The sequence below is a fragment of the Pelmatolapia mariae genome, linkage group LG3_W (assembly GCF_036321145.2).
Source record: "Pelmatolapia mariae isolate MD_Pm_ZW linkage group LG3_W, Pm_UMD_F_2, whole genome shotgun sequence".
In the NCBI taxonomy this organism is placed as follows: Eukaryota; Metazoa; Chordata; class Actinopteri; order Cichliformes; family Cichlidae; genus Pelmatolapia; species Pelmatolapia mariae.
The window spans coordinates 67,443,434-67,458,701 of NC_086229.1; the positions used below are offsets into that span (position 1 = coordinate 67,443,434).

At 44.5% G+C, this 15,268-nt stretch overlaps 1 protein-coding gene across 1 annotated transcript in view; it reads left to right on the plus strand.

The window, feature by feature from the left end:
- Positions 1-14,755, plus strand: part of kif1ca (kinesin family member 1C, a) — a 33,529-nt gene extending 18,774 nt beyond the window's left edge. Inside the window, exons 8-28 of the mRNA XM_063469763.1 lie at positions 201-312; positions 400-477; positions 585-650; positions 746-824; positions 1,296-1,374; positions 1,507-1,655; positions 3,075-3,197; positions 3,331-3,458; positions 3,816-3,895; positions 4,430-4,505; positions 5,346-5,425; positions 5,932-6,026; positions 7,676-7,759; positions 7,967-8,147; positions 8,285-8,357; positions 8,427-8,525; positions 8,630-8,791; positions 10,225-10,548; positions 10,630-10,719; positions 10,800-11,034; positions 11,225-14,755. Of these exons, the coding sequence (XP_063325833.1) occupies positions 201-312; positions 400-477; positions 585-650; positions 746-824; positions 1,296-1,374; positions 1,507-1,655; positions 3,075-3,197; positions 3,331-3,458; positions 3,816-3,895; positions 4,430-4,505; positions 5,346-5,425; positions 5,932-6,026; positions 7,676-7,759; positions 7,967-8,147; positions 8,285-8,357; positions 8,427-8,525; positions 8,630-8,791; positions 10,225-10,548; positions 10,630-10,719; positions 10,800-11,034; positions 11,225-12,105 (3,274 nt within the window). The 3' untranslated portion in view covers positions 12,106-14,755. The remainder of the gene's footprint in view (positions 1-200; positions 313-399; positions 478-584; positions 651-745; positions 825-1,295; positions 1,375-1,506; positions 1,656-3,074; positions 3,198-3,330; positions 3,459-3,815; positions 3,896-4,429; positions 4,506-5,345; positions 5,426-5,931; positions 6,027-7,675; positions 7,760-7,966; positions 8,148-8,284; positions 8,358-8,426; positions 8,526-8,629; positions 8,792-10,224; positions 10,549-10,629; positions 10,720-10,799; positions 11,035-11,224) is intronic.
- The last annotated feature ends 513 nt before the right edge of the window (positions 14,756-15,268 follow it).

Here is a 15,268-nt window from a genome sequence, read left to right on the forward strand (position 1 = left end):
ATCTTTTGAGCCAAGATCAGATTGATACCCAATCTGTCCATCACTGGTGATATGTTAATCGCCCGTTAGCCGATGTTTCTTATTCTAGTTAGGCCTGGTTAAAACATGCAGTTTTGTTATAAATGTGTAACATTTTTTTTATTATTGTAAAGAATGAATTGCAGCAACATCAAAATAATCAAGTTCATTTCTGATTGCAGGACGGTCGCAGCTACAAACATGAATGAGACGTCGTCCAGGTCCCACGCCGTCTTCACCATCGTCTTCACCCAAAAACGACGAGATCAGATGACAAGCCTGGACACTGAGAAAGTGGGTCTGCTTCTCTATTTTGTCCCCACAGGGCATTTTCTTCCAAATGTCAGGTTTTTATTTTGATTCTTGAACTTTTCTCTTCAGGTCAGTAAGATCAGTCTGGTCGACTTGGCTGGAAGTGAACGAGCAGACTCCTCTGGGGCAAAGGGCATGCGGCTCAAGGTTGGAGATAATGTGGCGCAATCAGATTATGTATCTATTCATGTGCTGCTCATTTTCATGCATCCACTGCCAGATTCATCATGTATTCACTGTATGTTTGCATGCAGGAAGGAGCAAACATCAACAAATCTCTGACCACATTAGGAAAAGTGATTTCAGCTTTGGCTGAAATGGTAATTCAACACTGTCCATATTTACAAGTCAAATAATATCAGATGTGTGCAATGTGGGAGATGATTGCTGACTGCTTCTTGTCTCTGATCTGCAGCAGAGCAGTAAAAAGAGGAAAAGTGATTTTATTCCCTACAGAGACTCTGTTCTCACCTGGCTACTGAAGGAAAACCTGGGTAAGTAGAGCATTGGTAGGTCCAGTGTTAAATGTCAGATTGAGCACAAAGAACAGTAGAAAGAGTCATTTAAGGCTAACAGCCATTAGTAATATTGTCAATACTAGGACCAACGGCATGTTTCTTTGACCAAACTATTAATAAGACTTGTTGTATCAGGACTTATAGTACATCTTAACCTATCCGAACTAATAGTACACTTTAACCTTTCGGGGCCAGTAGTACATCTTAACTAATCATGGCTAATAGTACATTTAACCTATCGGGATTATAAGTACACTTTAATCTGTAAGGACCAATAGTACACTGTAATCAGGACTAGTAGTACACCTTAACCTGTCAGGGCTAATAGTACACCTTAGCTTATCAGGGCTAACAGTACACCTTAACCACACAGACATGTATGGAGTTGCAGAGTTAATATCAGACTTAGTTTAAGTACCTTAAAGGTTTGATGTGTGCTTCTTTCAGGAGGAAACTCTCGCACAGCAATGATTGCTGCGCTAAGTCCTGCTGACATCAACTACGAAGAAACACTGAGCACTCTGAGGTCAGTTACTGGGTGTAATCTGTCTATGAGGCTTTTTATGGATCAGTTAATGTGTTTTTTAGGCAGCAGGTGTGTTGCAAAGATGAGATAGTCAGATTAATATCATCTTAATTCTCTCCGGTTCGGTTCCAGGTATGCTGACCGTGCCAAACAGATTCGCTGTAACGCTGTGATCAATGAAGATCCAAACGCCAAACTGATCCGAGAGCTGAAGGCTGAAGTGGAGCGACTGAGAAATCTGCTGTTTTCTCAGGGCCTGCAGGAGCTGCTGGACAACGCTGGTATGCGTTTATTTTATATAGAATAATGAACCTTATCTGCTGTTCAGTCTGACGCCCAGGTCCAAATCCTACTTCTTCCAGGTCTTACAGTAAAAGTTTAACATCAAAGTAAGCATGAGAAAAAGAATGAATGAGGCTATTTTCTGACTGAAATATTCATAAAAACTGAATCTTTTCAGCTCTGCTATTACTTTGGATGTAAAGAAACATTTAGTTTAGTGAAGTTGGGCTAGTTGGCTAATGATGGTGGGCAGCTACACAGCTATGGTGATTCTAAGGCTTCATTCACACAGGCCTAAAGACCTGTGAAAACCTGAAAAATGTCCCAAAGAAGGTGCTGACAGATTACCTTTGTCACCAATAGCTTTTATGAAAGATGCAGATTTTGGTCAGCATTTATTCACAGTTTACTCTCTGTGCTGTTTGTTTGGAACTTAAACTACAATATAACAGCCTCACTACTGAAACCAGCACATTTTAAAAGATGCAGATTTTTCAAGGCAAACGATCTCTGCTCATGATTTGTGCCACATATTTCACTGCATCTTCCACGCAAACTGCTGGAGACCAAGGCAATCTCTTAAAGAACAAAGCAGTTGCAGGGTTTTGGTGCAGCACTGTAAATTTCTCTGTGACAAGTTTTTATGTTAACAGCAATCATTTGGGGAGTGCAGGTTTTTCAGTTGCAACAGGTGGTTGGCAACAGGTCTCCAGCCTTGTGTGACTAGAACCTAATATAAATGCATCAGTAGAGGAAAGGAGCAGGGCTATAGCTCATAATCTTTTAACTTCAACCAAGAGAAAATGTAATGTTATCTATCCACAACATGAGGTTAATCATTATCTTGCTGCTGCATGATTTTCATCTCTCCATGTCAAAAAGTCCAGATCCTAAGAGTCACGTGCTCATTGATTCGTTTCTGAGTGTTTAAATATCTGCTGTCTGCGACACCTTGAATTCATCATGATTATTTATAAGCTACGCTTCGAAATGTGCTGTGCATCAACACTGCTCATAAAAAACTGGAGAAAAGCTTTCAGACATGTGCTTTTCTGTTGTGAACACTATGCATTGCTAAACACAGAAATGCTGTGCATGCGATACTCAGACTGTACTTCATATAAACAGGGAATGCAGTCTGTTTACGGCCTAATGAACTGTACACATCACATGCTGTTGTTCTTTCATTTGGACCTGGTATGAACGGCATGTCTATGTGCAGCAGGCTGCAGAGACGGTTATTTACAGACAACAGCAACTGTGTCTGTGTGTGTGTGTGTGTGTGTGTGTGTCTGTGTGTGAGTGAGGATATTTACAAGCTGTCGTTACATAAGCAGGATTGCTGAGATGCCAGCATGTTAGAAATTAAACCTCCTCCTCTTCACTTTTTCCTTCCCTGCTCTCTTTCTGCATTTCAGTCATCAACAACAACAACAACATCAACAACGGCCCCGGTGGTGTCGCAGGTGCGTCCCCCTCCCCTCTCCAGCTGGCTCTCACATCCAATGGGATCACGCCTGAGAATGGCTCCGCCCCTCCAGGTCACCCTATGTGTTTATGTGGATTATTGGGAATCCAATAAGACAGTGCCTTTGTGTTTAATCACTTAAATAAAAAAAAATACAAAAGTGGTTCATTATGTTTTTATAACTAAATGTTTTATTTCCTGTGCAGGCGCTGAGCCGGTATCTGAAGGGGACGCACCTGCTGACCCTGATCAGCTGATCGAGGATGGAGAGGAAAGGGAGGAAGGAGAGTCCACAGAGAACATCAGCAAAGAGGAAGCAGCTGAGAGACTGATGGTAGGGCGAGACGTTTTATCACCTCGCACTTTTCCGGGTCATAATTCCATCATATCTAAATTTGTGAAACATGTGTCTTCCACTGTCAGAAAGATATATTATTTTTGGTATAGTTTTCTGGAAATCCAATGAAAAATCTGAGAAAAAACAGACTTAAAACTTGAGAACGTGTCTGGGAAGCCTCAAATATTTAGTTTTTCTCAGTTTAAAAGAAATCCACCAACAGTTTTCTGTACATCTATGATTAAGCTGCAAACAGGAGCTGCTGAGCGCTATTTCACCTTCTTTGAATGAGAATGAAGAAGTTTTATAGTCATGCGTTTACAGTACAATATGTTTGTGTGTTTTTGCTTGTAGGAAACAGAGAAAATCATCGCTGAGCTGAACGAGACATGGGAGGAGAAACTGAGAAAAACAGAATCTATTCGTCTGGAGAGGTTCGTTTTATTTGACTCTGAGCTTTTTACATGTCTTCAGTTAATTTAGTGAACATGTTTTGTTGTCACCTGTAAATATATTCATACCGGTGCTGATGGCTGCTCTTTTTCTCCTGAGCTGATCAGACAAAACCTCAGGGCAGGTGTAGGAGTAGAAAAAGTCTCATCTCAGCTGCTGCATCTTCCTCTGTATTAGCAGGAAGTCTGGGAGCGTCTGCACTGACATGGAGTCAAAAACTCTTGTCTGTAACCCGGCAACAGCAACCACGCATGGTTTAAAACTCTAGAAACCCACCAAAGCGTGGTTTATGTCAGTCGAGTGATGCGACTTTTGGTATTTCACACTTTTCATAAAGACAACCACAGGTTTAACGACCCTTTATTCACAATGGCACACGAGGCTCATGGGAACTGTAGTGTTTAGAGCTGAGTGTGTTTGTTCAGTAACTCACAGATGAAAACATTTGGAAACATGAACAAAGAGAAGAAACATGGATGATGATTGATGTCTCTGTCTCTCGCTCGCTCCCTCAGAGAGTCCCTGCTGGCAGAGATGGGCGTGTCCATAAAGGAAGATGGAGGAACGCTGGGCGTCTTCTCTCCTAAAGGAGTGAGTGTATATTTAACTCTTTCTCTCTCTCTGGTTTAGTAATACTTTAAGTTTAGGATTGTGTGATCACCTGCTGACACACAATAATGCAGGTGTTTGTTAGCAGCTGTAACTCCTGCTGGTACTTTAAACTGTGTATTTATTGTTTGGATTCACCTTTATGTCAGGTTAAATCTACTCGGAGTTAGTTGGAGATTTGTTTTGTTAGAACAGCCGGTAAATGGGTTTTACTTCATGCCTGGGAGTGTTCGTCGAAGTCAGAGCCGAGTGTCTGCTGCTCATAAGCACCTGTGTCGACTCGCACTCAGCTTTAGATGTGAAGATGTCACTGTTTGCTTTTTAGTCTCTCTGGTCTTTGAGGTAAAATCGCTGCGGTCTGCTAAGCAGATGTTTGAAATCCAGATTAAAACTGAGAGATGATCAATCATGCAGCAGCTTTTCTTTCCGTACCACGACCTCACCAACACTTTTAAATCTTTGCCTCATAAAGACAACATCTGACAGCCTCCGCTCCGCCCTTAATGACCAGTTTTGACAGCTCAGCTGAGTAAAAACAACCTCGACTCAATGTCAGCATTCACTTTAATTGTGTTGTCTTCATTCATGCTGTGTTTTTCACTTTATTTATTATGCTGTTTATAAAAGTGCTTATAAAAGGATCTGACTGAATGCAGTCCTGGCTCCAGTCTTGTGTTCAGTGCTAGTTAAAAGTTAACAGCATCTAATCGTGTTTAGTGTTTTCACTCTTTCACTTTCACTGTGGGGATCTGCCCCACTTTTAAAGGGCAAAAAAAGATGTCCCCATCAAGTAAAACTAAAGTTTGTGTGTGTGTGTTACAGACGCCTCACCTGGTCAACCTGAATGAAGACCCTCTGATGTCTGAGTGCCTCCTCTATTACATCAAGGAGGGAGTGACCAGGTCAGCTGTGATTTCATCATTATTCAGTTAATCGATCGCTTTGTTGGTCTTTGCTCAGAAAATCCGATAAATTGAGTCTAAAGTTAGAAATAGTTTTAGTCGTCCTGTGAAGAGAGCAGAGGTCAGAGACGCCTCAGCTCACCTCCATGTCAAAGCAACAAATTACACACAGACACAAGTCTATCACTAGATGTTTACATGTAGTGCATGCAGAAAACTGCTCGTGCAGAGGTTACCACATCGATAATGATCCACAGAGTCCTTGTCGAGAACAATGACAATGAGTTTCTTTACATATCCTCTTATCAGACACGAGACTCGCTGTTATCTAACAACAACACGCATCAGCTTTATGATCTTGGACATCAGAAGCTGCTCTGTTAGTTTTATTGCAGGAGAAGTTGCACCTTCATCTTTATTCCCTGTGGAGTTGTATAACTAACTTGGCAGGTGTTTACATTAACGTTTTTTTCTTCTCTGTGTGTGTGTGTGTGTGTGTGCGCCAGGGTCGGGCAGCAGGACGTGGACATTAAACTGTCGGGTCAGTTCATAAAGGAGATTCACTGCGTTTTTGTCAGTGAGACCAACGAGCAGGGAGAAGGTGAGATTTTTACTCCTTGTATAAACCTTTGGTCACATGTCTGACACTCTGATTCCTGATTGGCTGACTCTGCTCTGCTGCACTGGTGTTCTGTGATCACACAGCTTCATTGTGCAGAGTTTAAGTAGCCTCGGTCCTTTGCTTTGAGCGCCCTCTGCTGATGTAAACTGATCAGCTCCTGAAGTTCACTGCGTGATAACCTGGCCTGAACCATGAGCCATTCAGTACTTTACAGGCACCAGAGAAACATATTCTACACTTTACCTGAAATTGTTTAATATCTGAAGTTATAAAAGAATAAAAGTGCAAAACACATTTGTACTTATTATTTACTAAAAACCGCTTCATTGTTACCACATGTTGCGTCATAGTTGGCCTATTCTACACTACAAAACTTCCAGCACTGTACAGTGCTGGAGGTTTTTCTTATTATCAAACGTAGTGTGAGGTTGTAATAATAATGCATTTTTAATCAGGTTTGATTTCCGTCACTCCTCAAAATAAAGTCTCTGACATGTTTCAGCAGCAGCTGGTTTTAAAGTCAGACCTGCAGACAGCTGAGTTGATCATTAACATGACTAATGACTCGACTAAGTCACCATGGCAGACAAATGTGCTCTTGAGTTCTGTCAAATTACACCTCCTGATTTCACTGGCTTATGTTCTTCAAGGACTGAAAGCACACTCGAACCTGTCTGTGAAAGTTTCTTAAGAGTTTAAGACGAGAAGGAATAAAAAGGTCTTGCAGTACTTTTGTTTAACACATGATGGCGCCACATGCGTGACGTGTATGATGTGTGAATTAGAAACCAGGACATGCCAGGACATGTTGATTAGAAAAGTTTGAGTACTTGTGTGTTTCTATATATATCTAGCTTCAACTGACACTAAAATATATAATACAAACGTGGTATTACATAGGGCTAATTTGCATAAATGTACAGTAGATTATGAGGGGGAAAGTTCCTGTTTTTTTCCAGTGGTGTCTCACCTTAGAAGTCTGGTCTGTGTGCAAGCATTAGATCTTTGTTCTCGGAGCGTGTGTCGTCTGAAGCTGTGAAACCTGCAGCTCTGTTTCTGTTTTCATTGAAAGCTTAAAAAACAGCCGTGTGCGTGTGTGTGCGCGCTCAGTGAGTGACTCTCTTTCTTCTTCTCTTTCTGTGAAAGCTGCCAGGAAATCTGTCAGGTATTAGTCACTGTTACTTGTTGTCATGGTGACATCATCCTCATGTTCACGCCCATGTTTCCTGTGCCCCCCCACCCCCACCCCGCTTACACCTGCCCTGCTCACCCCTCCCTCACCCTCTGTGTGTGTGTGTGTGTGTGTGTGTCTGCTGCTGTTACCCTGTGCGCTGTAACACGATCCCTGGTTTCGGTGCATGTCTCTATGTGAGACCGTGAGGCCTCTGCAGTTGTGGCCACACCACTTTCAGATCCAGGTCTCTGTCTCTGGATTGTGGATCAGGACGAAGCCCAGATATTAAAGTCTTTGATAAAGCCTCCATAAAGCATCCATCACTGCTGCTGATTCCTGCCTTCAGACTGTTTCATGCTCATGAGTCATATCCTCGTGTTTCACAGTGCTCTGTTTCAGTTCTCCTGATGAGTTTTTCTTCCTTTGCTTGGACTCTCTGTGTCTCCCTCTGCAGTGGTGGTCACTCTGGAGCCGTTAGTCGGAGCAGAGACCTACGTTAATGGGAAGCAGATCACAGACGCCGTCATATTAAAACAAGGTACAGAAACACACCCGGCAGCTTTAAACAAACAGGAAGCACCTGCCATTACACCGCTGCTGCAGCTGTTACATCAGGTTTCACTTTAGTTTACAGCTTATTATGCATCACATGAAAAACAAAGGAGGTTTGATCGATGGAGTAAATACACCACCCAAAACCTGCAGCAGGCCTCAGACTCCGCTTCCTGTCTGTTTCCGTCTCTAGGTAACCGCATCGTCATGGGGAAGAACCACGTGTTTCGATTCAACCACCCGGAACAGGCGAGGCTGGAGAGGGAGCGCAGCGCCACGATGGAGCAGCAGGGGGAGCCGGAGGACTGGAACTACGCCCAGAAAGAGCTGCTGGAGAAACAAGGCATCGACATCAAGCTGGAGATGGAGAAGAGGTAGACGTACCTTTACTACACCCTGAAGTTTGGGTTTCAGATAGCATCTGTAGACTGTAAACCACGTCAGATATCAGAGCTGTTGCCTGATTATTGATCATCTCATTGGTTGTTTGGTGTGTGTGTGTGTGCTGCAGACTGCAGGACGTGGAGACTCAGTACCGTAAAGAGAAGGAGGAGGCTGACTTGCTGCTGGAGCAACACAGACTGGTGAGTTTCTCCTCCACGTGAGCTCGTGTGGTGACCGCTTCTGGTGTTTAACCTTCTCTGTGTGTGCAGTACGCAGACAGCGACAGCGGGGACGACTCGGACAAACGATCCTGTGAGGAAAGCTGGAGGCTCATCTCCTCCCTGAGAGAGAAGCTGCCGGCCAACAAGGTACCAGCTCCTCGAGCTGCTCCTTCATAGCTCCTCATGTAGCTGTGACTTCACATAAAGACCTGAGTGGCTGTTCCCCGTCTCACCTGTGTGTCTGTGTCCAGGTGCAGTCCATAGTGAAGCGCTGCGGTCTGCCCAGCAGCGGTAAGAGGAGGGAGCCTCTGCGAGTCTATCAGATCCCTCAGAGGAGGAGGATCAGCAAAGACCCCAAACGGGTGACCATGGAGGACCTCCGCATGCAGGCCGTCAAAGAGATCTGCTACGAGGTCTCACAAACACACACACATGATATCAGTGTTTTCTGACTGGTTTCAGAGGGACAGATAAACATTTTTGAACATTTTCTAATACATCCTCCCATATCTGTGCATTCAGAGGCAAAGAATTAAACCTTTACCTTGAAAAATACACTGGACATGTCCTTTAAACCATTAAACTCTCCTGGACACGGCTCCAGCTGGACACTTTAGACTGCTCTGTAGTGTTGGACCAATTTGGTTTAATCCAAGATGCAGTTTACCAAAGATTAAGGACTTACTTAGACAGACTCCTAATTAATTAGACTCCATTGCTCCAGTCAAACACAACATATGAGTGGTAAATCATGAGAATCATATATGATGCATTTCCCAGTAAAACCAGCATAAGTAGATTGTTACAGACCTTGCTGTGTTACCATAAACTCTCTATAAAAGATAGTCGTAGCTAATACCACATTACCTTTTCCTTTCCACATTTTGAAGCCTCGACTGTAGCATTTTGGCTGCCACTGTGTTGAGTTCTGAATCCATAGACTGTACGGAGCGTCACACTGACACTGGTATCAGCTAATTAGTGTAAAAAATAAGTCCACTGGAGCCCACAGTTCTTGGATGGTCTGTAGTACAACTAGTACATACCCATGATACAGTGTGGATTGGTCTGTTCAACCTGTGTGTGATAAATTATGTGACTGTCTGAAGATATCAAACCAAAACATAGAGAGGCAAATTACAAACCCGAGTGGGTCCAGATTTGCCCATTTTTGTGGGTTCTGTGCAACGCTCTGGTCCTGCTTTACTGTGTAAATACCATTGAAGTCCATTGCTAGGTGGCTGTCAGGCAACCTGACACATCATAATATATTGTGCACTGTTCATTTTATGAGGTGTTTCAGATACTAAAAATACTGATACTAAAAATATTGATACTAAAAAAGGGTTATTGTAGCCCTTTGATATATGGTTCCAAGGCCATGTGATGATGTCATTGTATCTGATGTAGATAAGAACCTGCAGGACTCTAAGATATACTTGCGTGCCAAGTTTGATTGCTCCACTCCTGATTGTTTAAGAGTCTGTGGACAAATTTGGTGGATTAACAGTAAATCCAGCAAATCCAAGGGCAGGGATTGCACAGTAGGTCGAGTGGTGGCCCTATGATCGGAAGGTCTGGGGTTTGAATCCACTAAACGGCTACTCTTAGGTATCCCTGAGCAAGGTACTGTCCTTGTACACTGCTCCCTGGATGCCCAGTGGCTGCCCACTGCTTCACTGAATAAATGGGTTAAATGCAGAGAGGAATTTCCCTATAGAGATCAATAAACTATATATTATTATTACTATTAAATTAACCAGCACAAACAGTCCAGAGGACATTAGAGGAGGAGCTTTTTGATGTTTTTTTTTAACTGTTCCTCTGTGTGTGGCGCCCCCCTCAGGTGGCTCTGGGAGACTTCCGTCACTCCCGTCAGGAGATCGAGGCGCTCTCCATTGTGAAAATGAAGGAGCTGTGCCGCATGTACGCCAAGAAGGACACCAATGAGAGGGAGAGCTGGAGGGCCGTGGCCCAGGACGTCTGCGACACTGTGGGCATCGGAGAGGAGAGGAGCCCCCCTGCTGAAGAGGGAGGAGGAGGAGGTGGTGGTGGAGGAGGAGGAGGAGGAAGTGGTGGTAGTGGAGGAGGAGAGACAGTGGAAGGTGGAGAGAAGGGAGGCGTGTACGACTTGAAGGCTCACATCGATAAGCTGACGGATATTTTGGAGGTGAGTTATGCTAAGCTTGTTTTGTTCACAACCTGGGGATGGCGCTAGTGGAGCAGAGCTAAACGTGTGCGACTTCTGCAGGAGGTGAAGCTGCAGAACAACATGAAGGACGAGGAGATCAAAGCTCTGAGAGACAGAATGATCAAGATGGAGAGCATCATACCTGTTCAGGTAAGTTCGCACCTCCCGTCCCGCTCCGTCAAACCATCGTCGCCTCCTCCAATGTTAATTTTAGTTTGACTTGTTTCCAGGACGACGACATAAATGGCGAAGGAGGAGAATCCCCTCAGAGAGAGAGAGACGGGGACGTGGACGAAGACGACGACTGCCCCAGCCACCCAGAGGTCAGAGTTCAGCGGCTGATGGAGGAGGACCCGGCGTTCAGGAGAGGACGGCTCCGCTGGATGAAAAAGGAGCAGCAGCGGCTCCTGAACCTGCAGCAGCAGAACATCACCAAGAAGCTGCGAGGACAGAACCAAAGCCAAGGTGAGCACGGGGATGTGGCCATACCGTTATGGCGAAGGTTCCATTAGAAGTCCCCGCTAATGATCGTCATCGATAAACCTATCAAATGATCGTTTATCTGTAATTAGTTGAGTCTGTTGCTTGCGCTGTGTCCATCTTTTATTTACAATTTGTGCCCTGACCCTAACACTTGCTCCTCCAACTCTTCCAGGTCAGAACACCCCCACTGTCCCCATCCACCTCCCGGGAACTGGCCGCTTCATCCCTCCCCAGGAGTGCAAGCTCAAGTTCCCCTTTAAGAGTAACCCTGCCCACCGGCTGTCCTGGGGACCCGCTAGCGCTGCCCTGCAAGCTCTGGGTCTGGGCGAGGGAGGAGGAGGAAGTGATGGTGGTGAGCAGGAGAACGGGGGAGGAGAAGCTAAAGGTTCTCCTTCACCTCCGCCTCCCCCACAAGGTCAACTCCCTGGTCTCTTGCCCCTCCCCTTCCCAGCTCAGCCTCCTCGCATGCGCACCCCCAGCCCTCATCGTGCCTGGCAGCAGCGTAACCAGGGCAACCAGGGTGGCTACCACTACAACAACCAGGGCAACAACCAAAACCAGCAACGTCGTTACCGCCGCAACTCCCTGGACAGCTCGCCACAGGGCAACGGGAGCTACGACAATGACCAGCACTTCAGTGGCGGTGGCAACGGTGGTCACCAGGGGCGACCAAGACAGAGGAGGGGGTTTTCCCCTGGGCCAGGGGGGGAGAGAGGAGGAGGAGGCAGAGGAGGAGGAAGCAGAGACAGGGACAGAGACAGAGACAGAGACGGAGGCTTCCATTATAATCAACGCCAGCACCACCAGTACCACCACCACCATCCCTACTACAACCCCCACAATGCACCATTCCAGCCTGGACCTCACCCTCACCCCCATTACCACAGCCTGCCGCGGTCAGGGGCTCCGGCCCTTCCTGCTGACATGCTACTGGGCATTGTGCCGCCGCCAGGGGTGTGGGCTTTCAACACTCCGCCCAGGATGAGGCGGCAGTTCAGCGCACCGGACCTCAAAAACAACAACAACAATAACAACAAGGAGACACCGATCTGACCTCTGACCTCCTGAACACGGAGGCTCCTGATTAACTGCGGGACATGGGGTGATCCTGATGCTGTAGAGAATTGGCTGAGAGTGTGATTGTGTGTGCACGTGTGTGCGTACGTGTGTGCATTTGAGCACTTTTTACACCCTGTATCCTCTGTCCTGCTGCGCGTGTTTGAAGCTTTTAGGTTAGCACAGGTGAGCTGTTAGCGATGCTGACGTGCAAAAAGTGAATTTGAATTTGTTTTATTTTATTTTATGGAGTTTGTCATTCTGTCAGACTTTGATCACGTAATGATTTAGCTCTTTTTTAAATTTCACCGATGGCTGATGTTCGGGCGTTGATCATTGTGTTAACGAGGTGCCTTAAAGCCGACATGTCTGCTGGTGAAGCTAATTTTGTTTTTAAAGATAAAGGACGTCAGTTAGCAGGGTGGTGTTTCTGTATTAGATGAGGTTTTTTTTTTGGTTTTTTTTTAACTTTTAGTGCTAGCAGGTGAAGAATAGGTGGAATTGTGAGCTTAGCCTAGCCTACGCTGCATTCAAGTTCCATGGGAATTACAGATTGTACAGCTTGTTAAACTCACTTCAAACTGATGATTAGGAATTTAATCAGAAACAGTAAACTTGTATTTACATCTTCTCCCATGTGATTTGAATGCACCATCGCTGAGTGCTACAAACCAAAGAAAGCGGCTGTGCGGCACTTGCTAGTCAGGGTAAAAGCATCAGTGCAGGAACAATAAGTGCCAACGGGGCATTTGCAAAAACAGCAAAACAAAAATGGAGAAGTTGAGGGCGAGAACGGCGAGTCTAAATGGGCCCCTGAGGAAGAAGAGGTGCAGAGAGGAAGTGGAGTAGGTGCTGCGCTTGTCTTACCTGTCAGATGTTTGTTTTTAAGAGCTGTGTTTGTATATTTGAAGTGTTAAGTCTGATTTTTAAACACGTGAAATGTCCTGACAGTCAGTTCACCGTCTCTGGCAATCGTGGGAAATGCAAGTGATACGTAACACATGATGATGTCCCAAGGTGGGAGTTGATGTTGGAGCTCAGAGACATAATCATGAAGGGATGGATTGGTTTATGTAGGGCTAGATAAACAAGGAATTCTGGGAGATGTATTGAGAAGGAGAAGGTTTTGAGGGAGAGAAGAAGAAGCTGATATACAGTAAGCTTTTTGTTTTTGAAGAAGTAACAGACACTACAGCATGTCAGGTGTGATACAAGATTCCTGCTGTAAGGATGTGACACTTTTTACTTTATGTCCAATTCAAGAAGGATGGGAAAATTCACTGCTGCCTTCCTGGCACGTAGGGATCCTGGAAATTGTGGCCTCCACCTGTTTCAGGTTGCTTTTAATTTCTTCTCTTTTTCAAACATGACATTTACACACACGTATTTTTGCTGGTGTTGTGTTCACTTCACATCTTTAAGATAGGAAACAAATTTCCAGCTTCCTGCGTCACAGCGAACGCAGCGTTTTATGTGCGTTTTATTCGCACTGAATTAATGAAGACAAGTTTACTGCCAGGAGGGGCTGGGAGAGTTGGCGATACTGCCCACACTCCACCCGCTCAAAGCAGAGGATTCTGGGAGTTAACAAGTGGAGCAACTATGAGCTCTGTGGCTTTTAAGGCGTTTTTCATAAAAAGGTTAGAACCAACCAATGGCAGCGCTCCTTCCTGCTGCAGGAGGGAGTCAGTGCCATGATGATGATGACGATAATTATTATGAAAATCAAAGAAGTGATTGCAATTGGCCTGAGAAGCATGATGTCAGCAGAATCTCTAGAATTGACCAATCACAGGACAATCTCTAAACCTGCTTCCACTTCCGGGCCTGATGGGAAAATCTGTTTTTTGTTTTTTAATTATTATTATTATTTTTATTTTATTTTTTTTAGATTTTTTTCCAGCTTGGGCCTCTGATTGGCTGTTTGTTTTTCATTTGTGTATCACATCATGTACTGCGTATTTTAACCAACCTCCATGTTTGACCTTTGGTTTATGATGTCATCAGTCACCATCACTTATTAATATAATTATCCTAAAGTTATACGTGTCAGTAATATTTGGTTATTGTGGATGCTGCTAAAGGGAGTTTCTTTGCCCTCACGCAAACCGTTGAGTTAGTGTATGTGTTTGTGTATGTTGAGTGTGTGTGTGTTGGGCGTCTGTTTGTGTGTTTGTGGGTTAATTTAGAATCAAACAGTAAAGTTTGTTTTACTTCATAAAGCTGATTTTAGTCATTATTCTTTTTCTTTGGTTAGTTTTGTTGTTTTTTGAGGTGGAATGAGGGAGGGAATTGGAGGGGGTGGGGTGTTGCCATGGCCGCCGTGACTCGGCAGAATTCCAGAACATTCTAGAACCCTCACTGACAGGCTGTGCCCATTCCCTGCACCTCTGCTCTAATCATGACCTCAGAATCTGTGACATTACGGCGCGGTGTCGCTTCAGAACTCGAAACACGGATATGGACATGATGACATCATGGTGTAGCCCTCTTCCTGTTGGCCCAGACCCCCTCAGTTGTTTTTTTGTTGCTGTTGTTTTTTTTCTCTGTATGTGTTGGGTTGTGTTTTGTTGTTGTTTTGTTTGTATCAGGAACCAATCTCAGGCTCTACCTGCAGACAACATGATGGCAATAAACTGTCTCCAAGATTCAAAATAAGACTCACTTCTTGTGTTTTTATTGGGTCTTCATCCACGAAGGATGGCTATGGAAGCTGAGAGGTGTCAGTGCACTCAAACACCCCCCTGCCGAAAAAAAACAAAAAAAACATAAGCGTGGGTGTAGTTTCCAGGTCTGAGGGGAATGCTGAATTGTCTTAGAACTGCATTATTTCTAGTGGCCAGTAGGGGGCATCTCCTGGTTGTTAAATGATTTCCATGACAAAAACGATCCTGCTGTTTACTGGTCCAGATCCACCGCCTGTTTGTGAAAATAACTTTTCCTATTAGTTTGTAGTAGTAAGAGAAAATTGTGAAGTAATAACCCAGAAGTTTAATTTATGGATGGCAACAATGTGTTTTTCCAGGGTGCAAACAAGTTTCCCCATATAAGAGTTGCTTTAAATGAGTCCTAGAATAGAAACGATAACTTAGATAGAATAGAAACAACAAAGCAGAAAGCATTTTTCTTTGCAAAGATCACAAGCAAAAAGAGCTGTTCA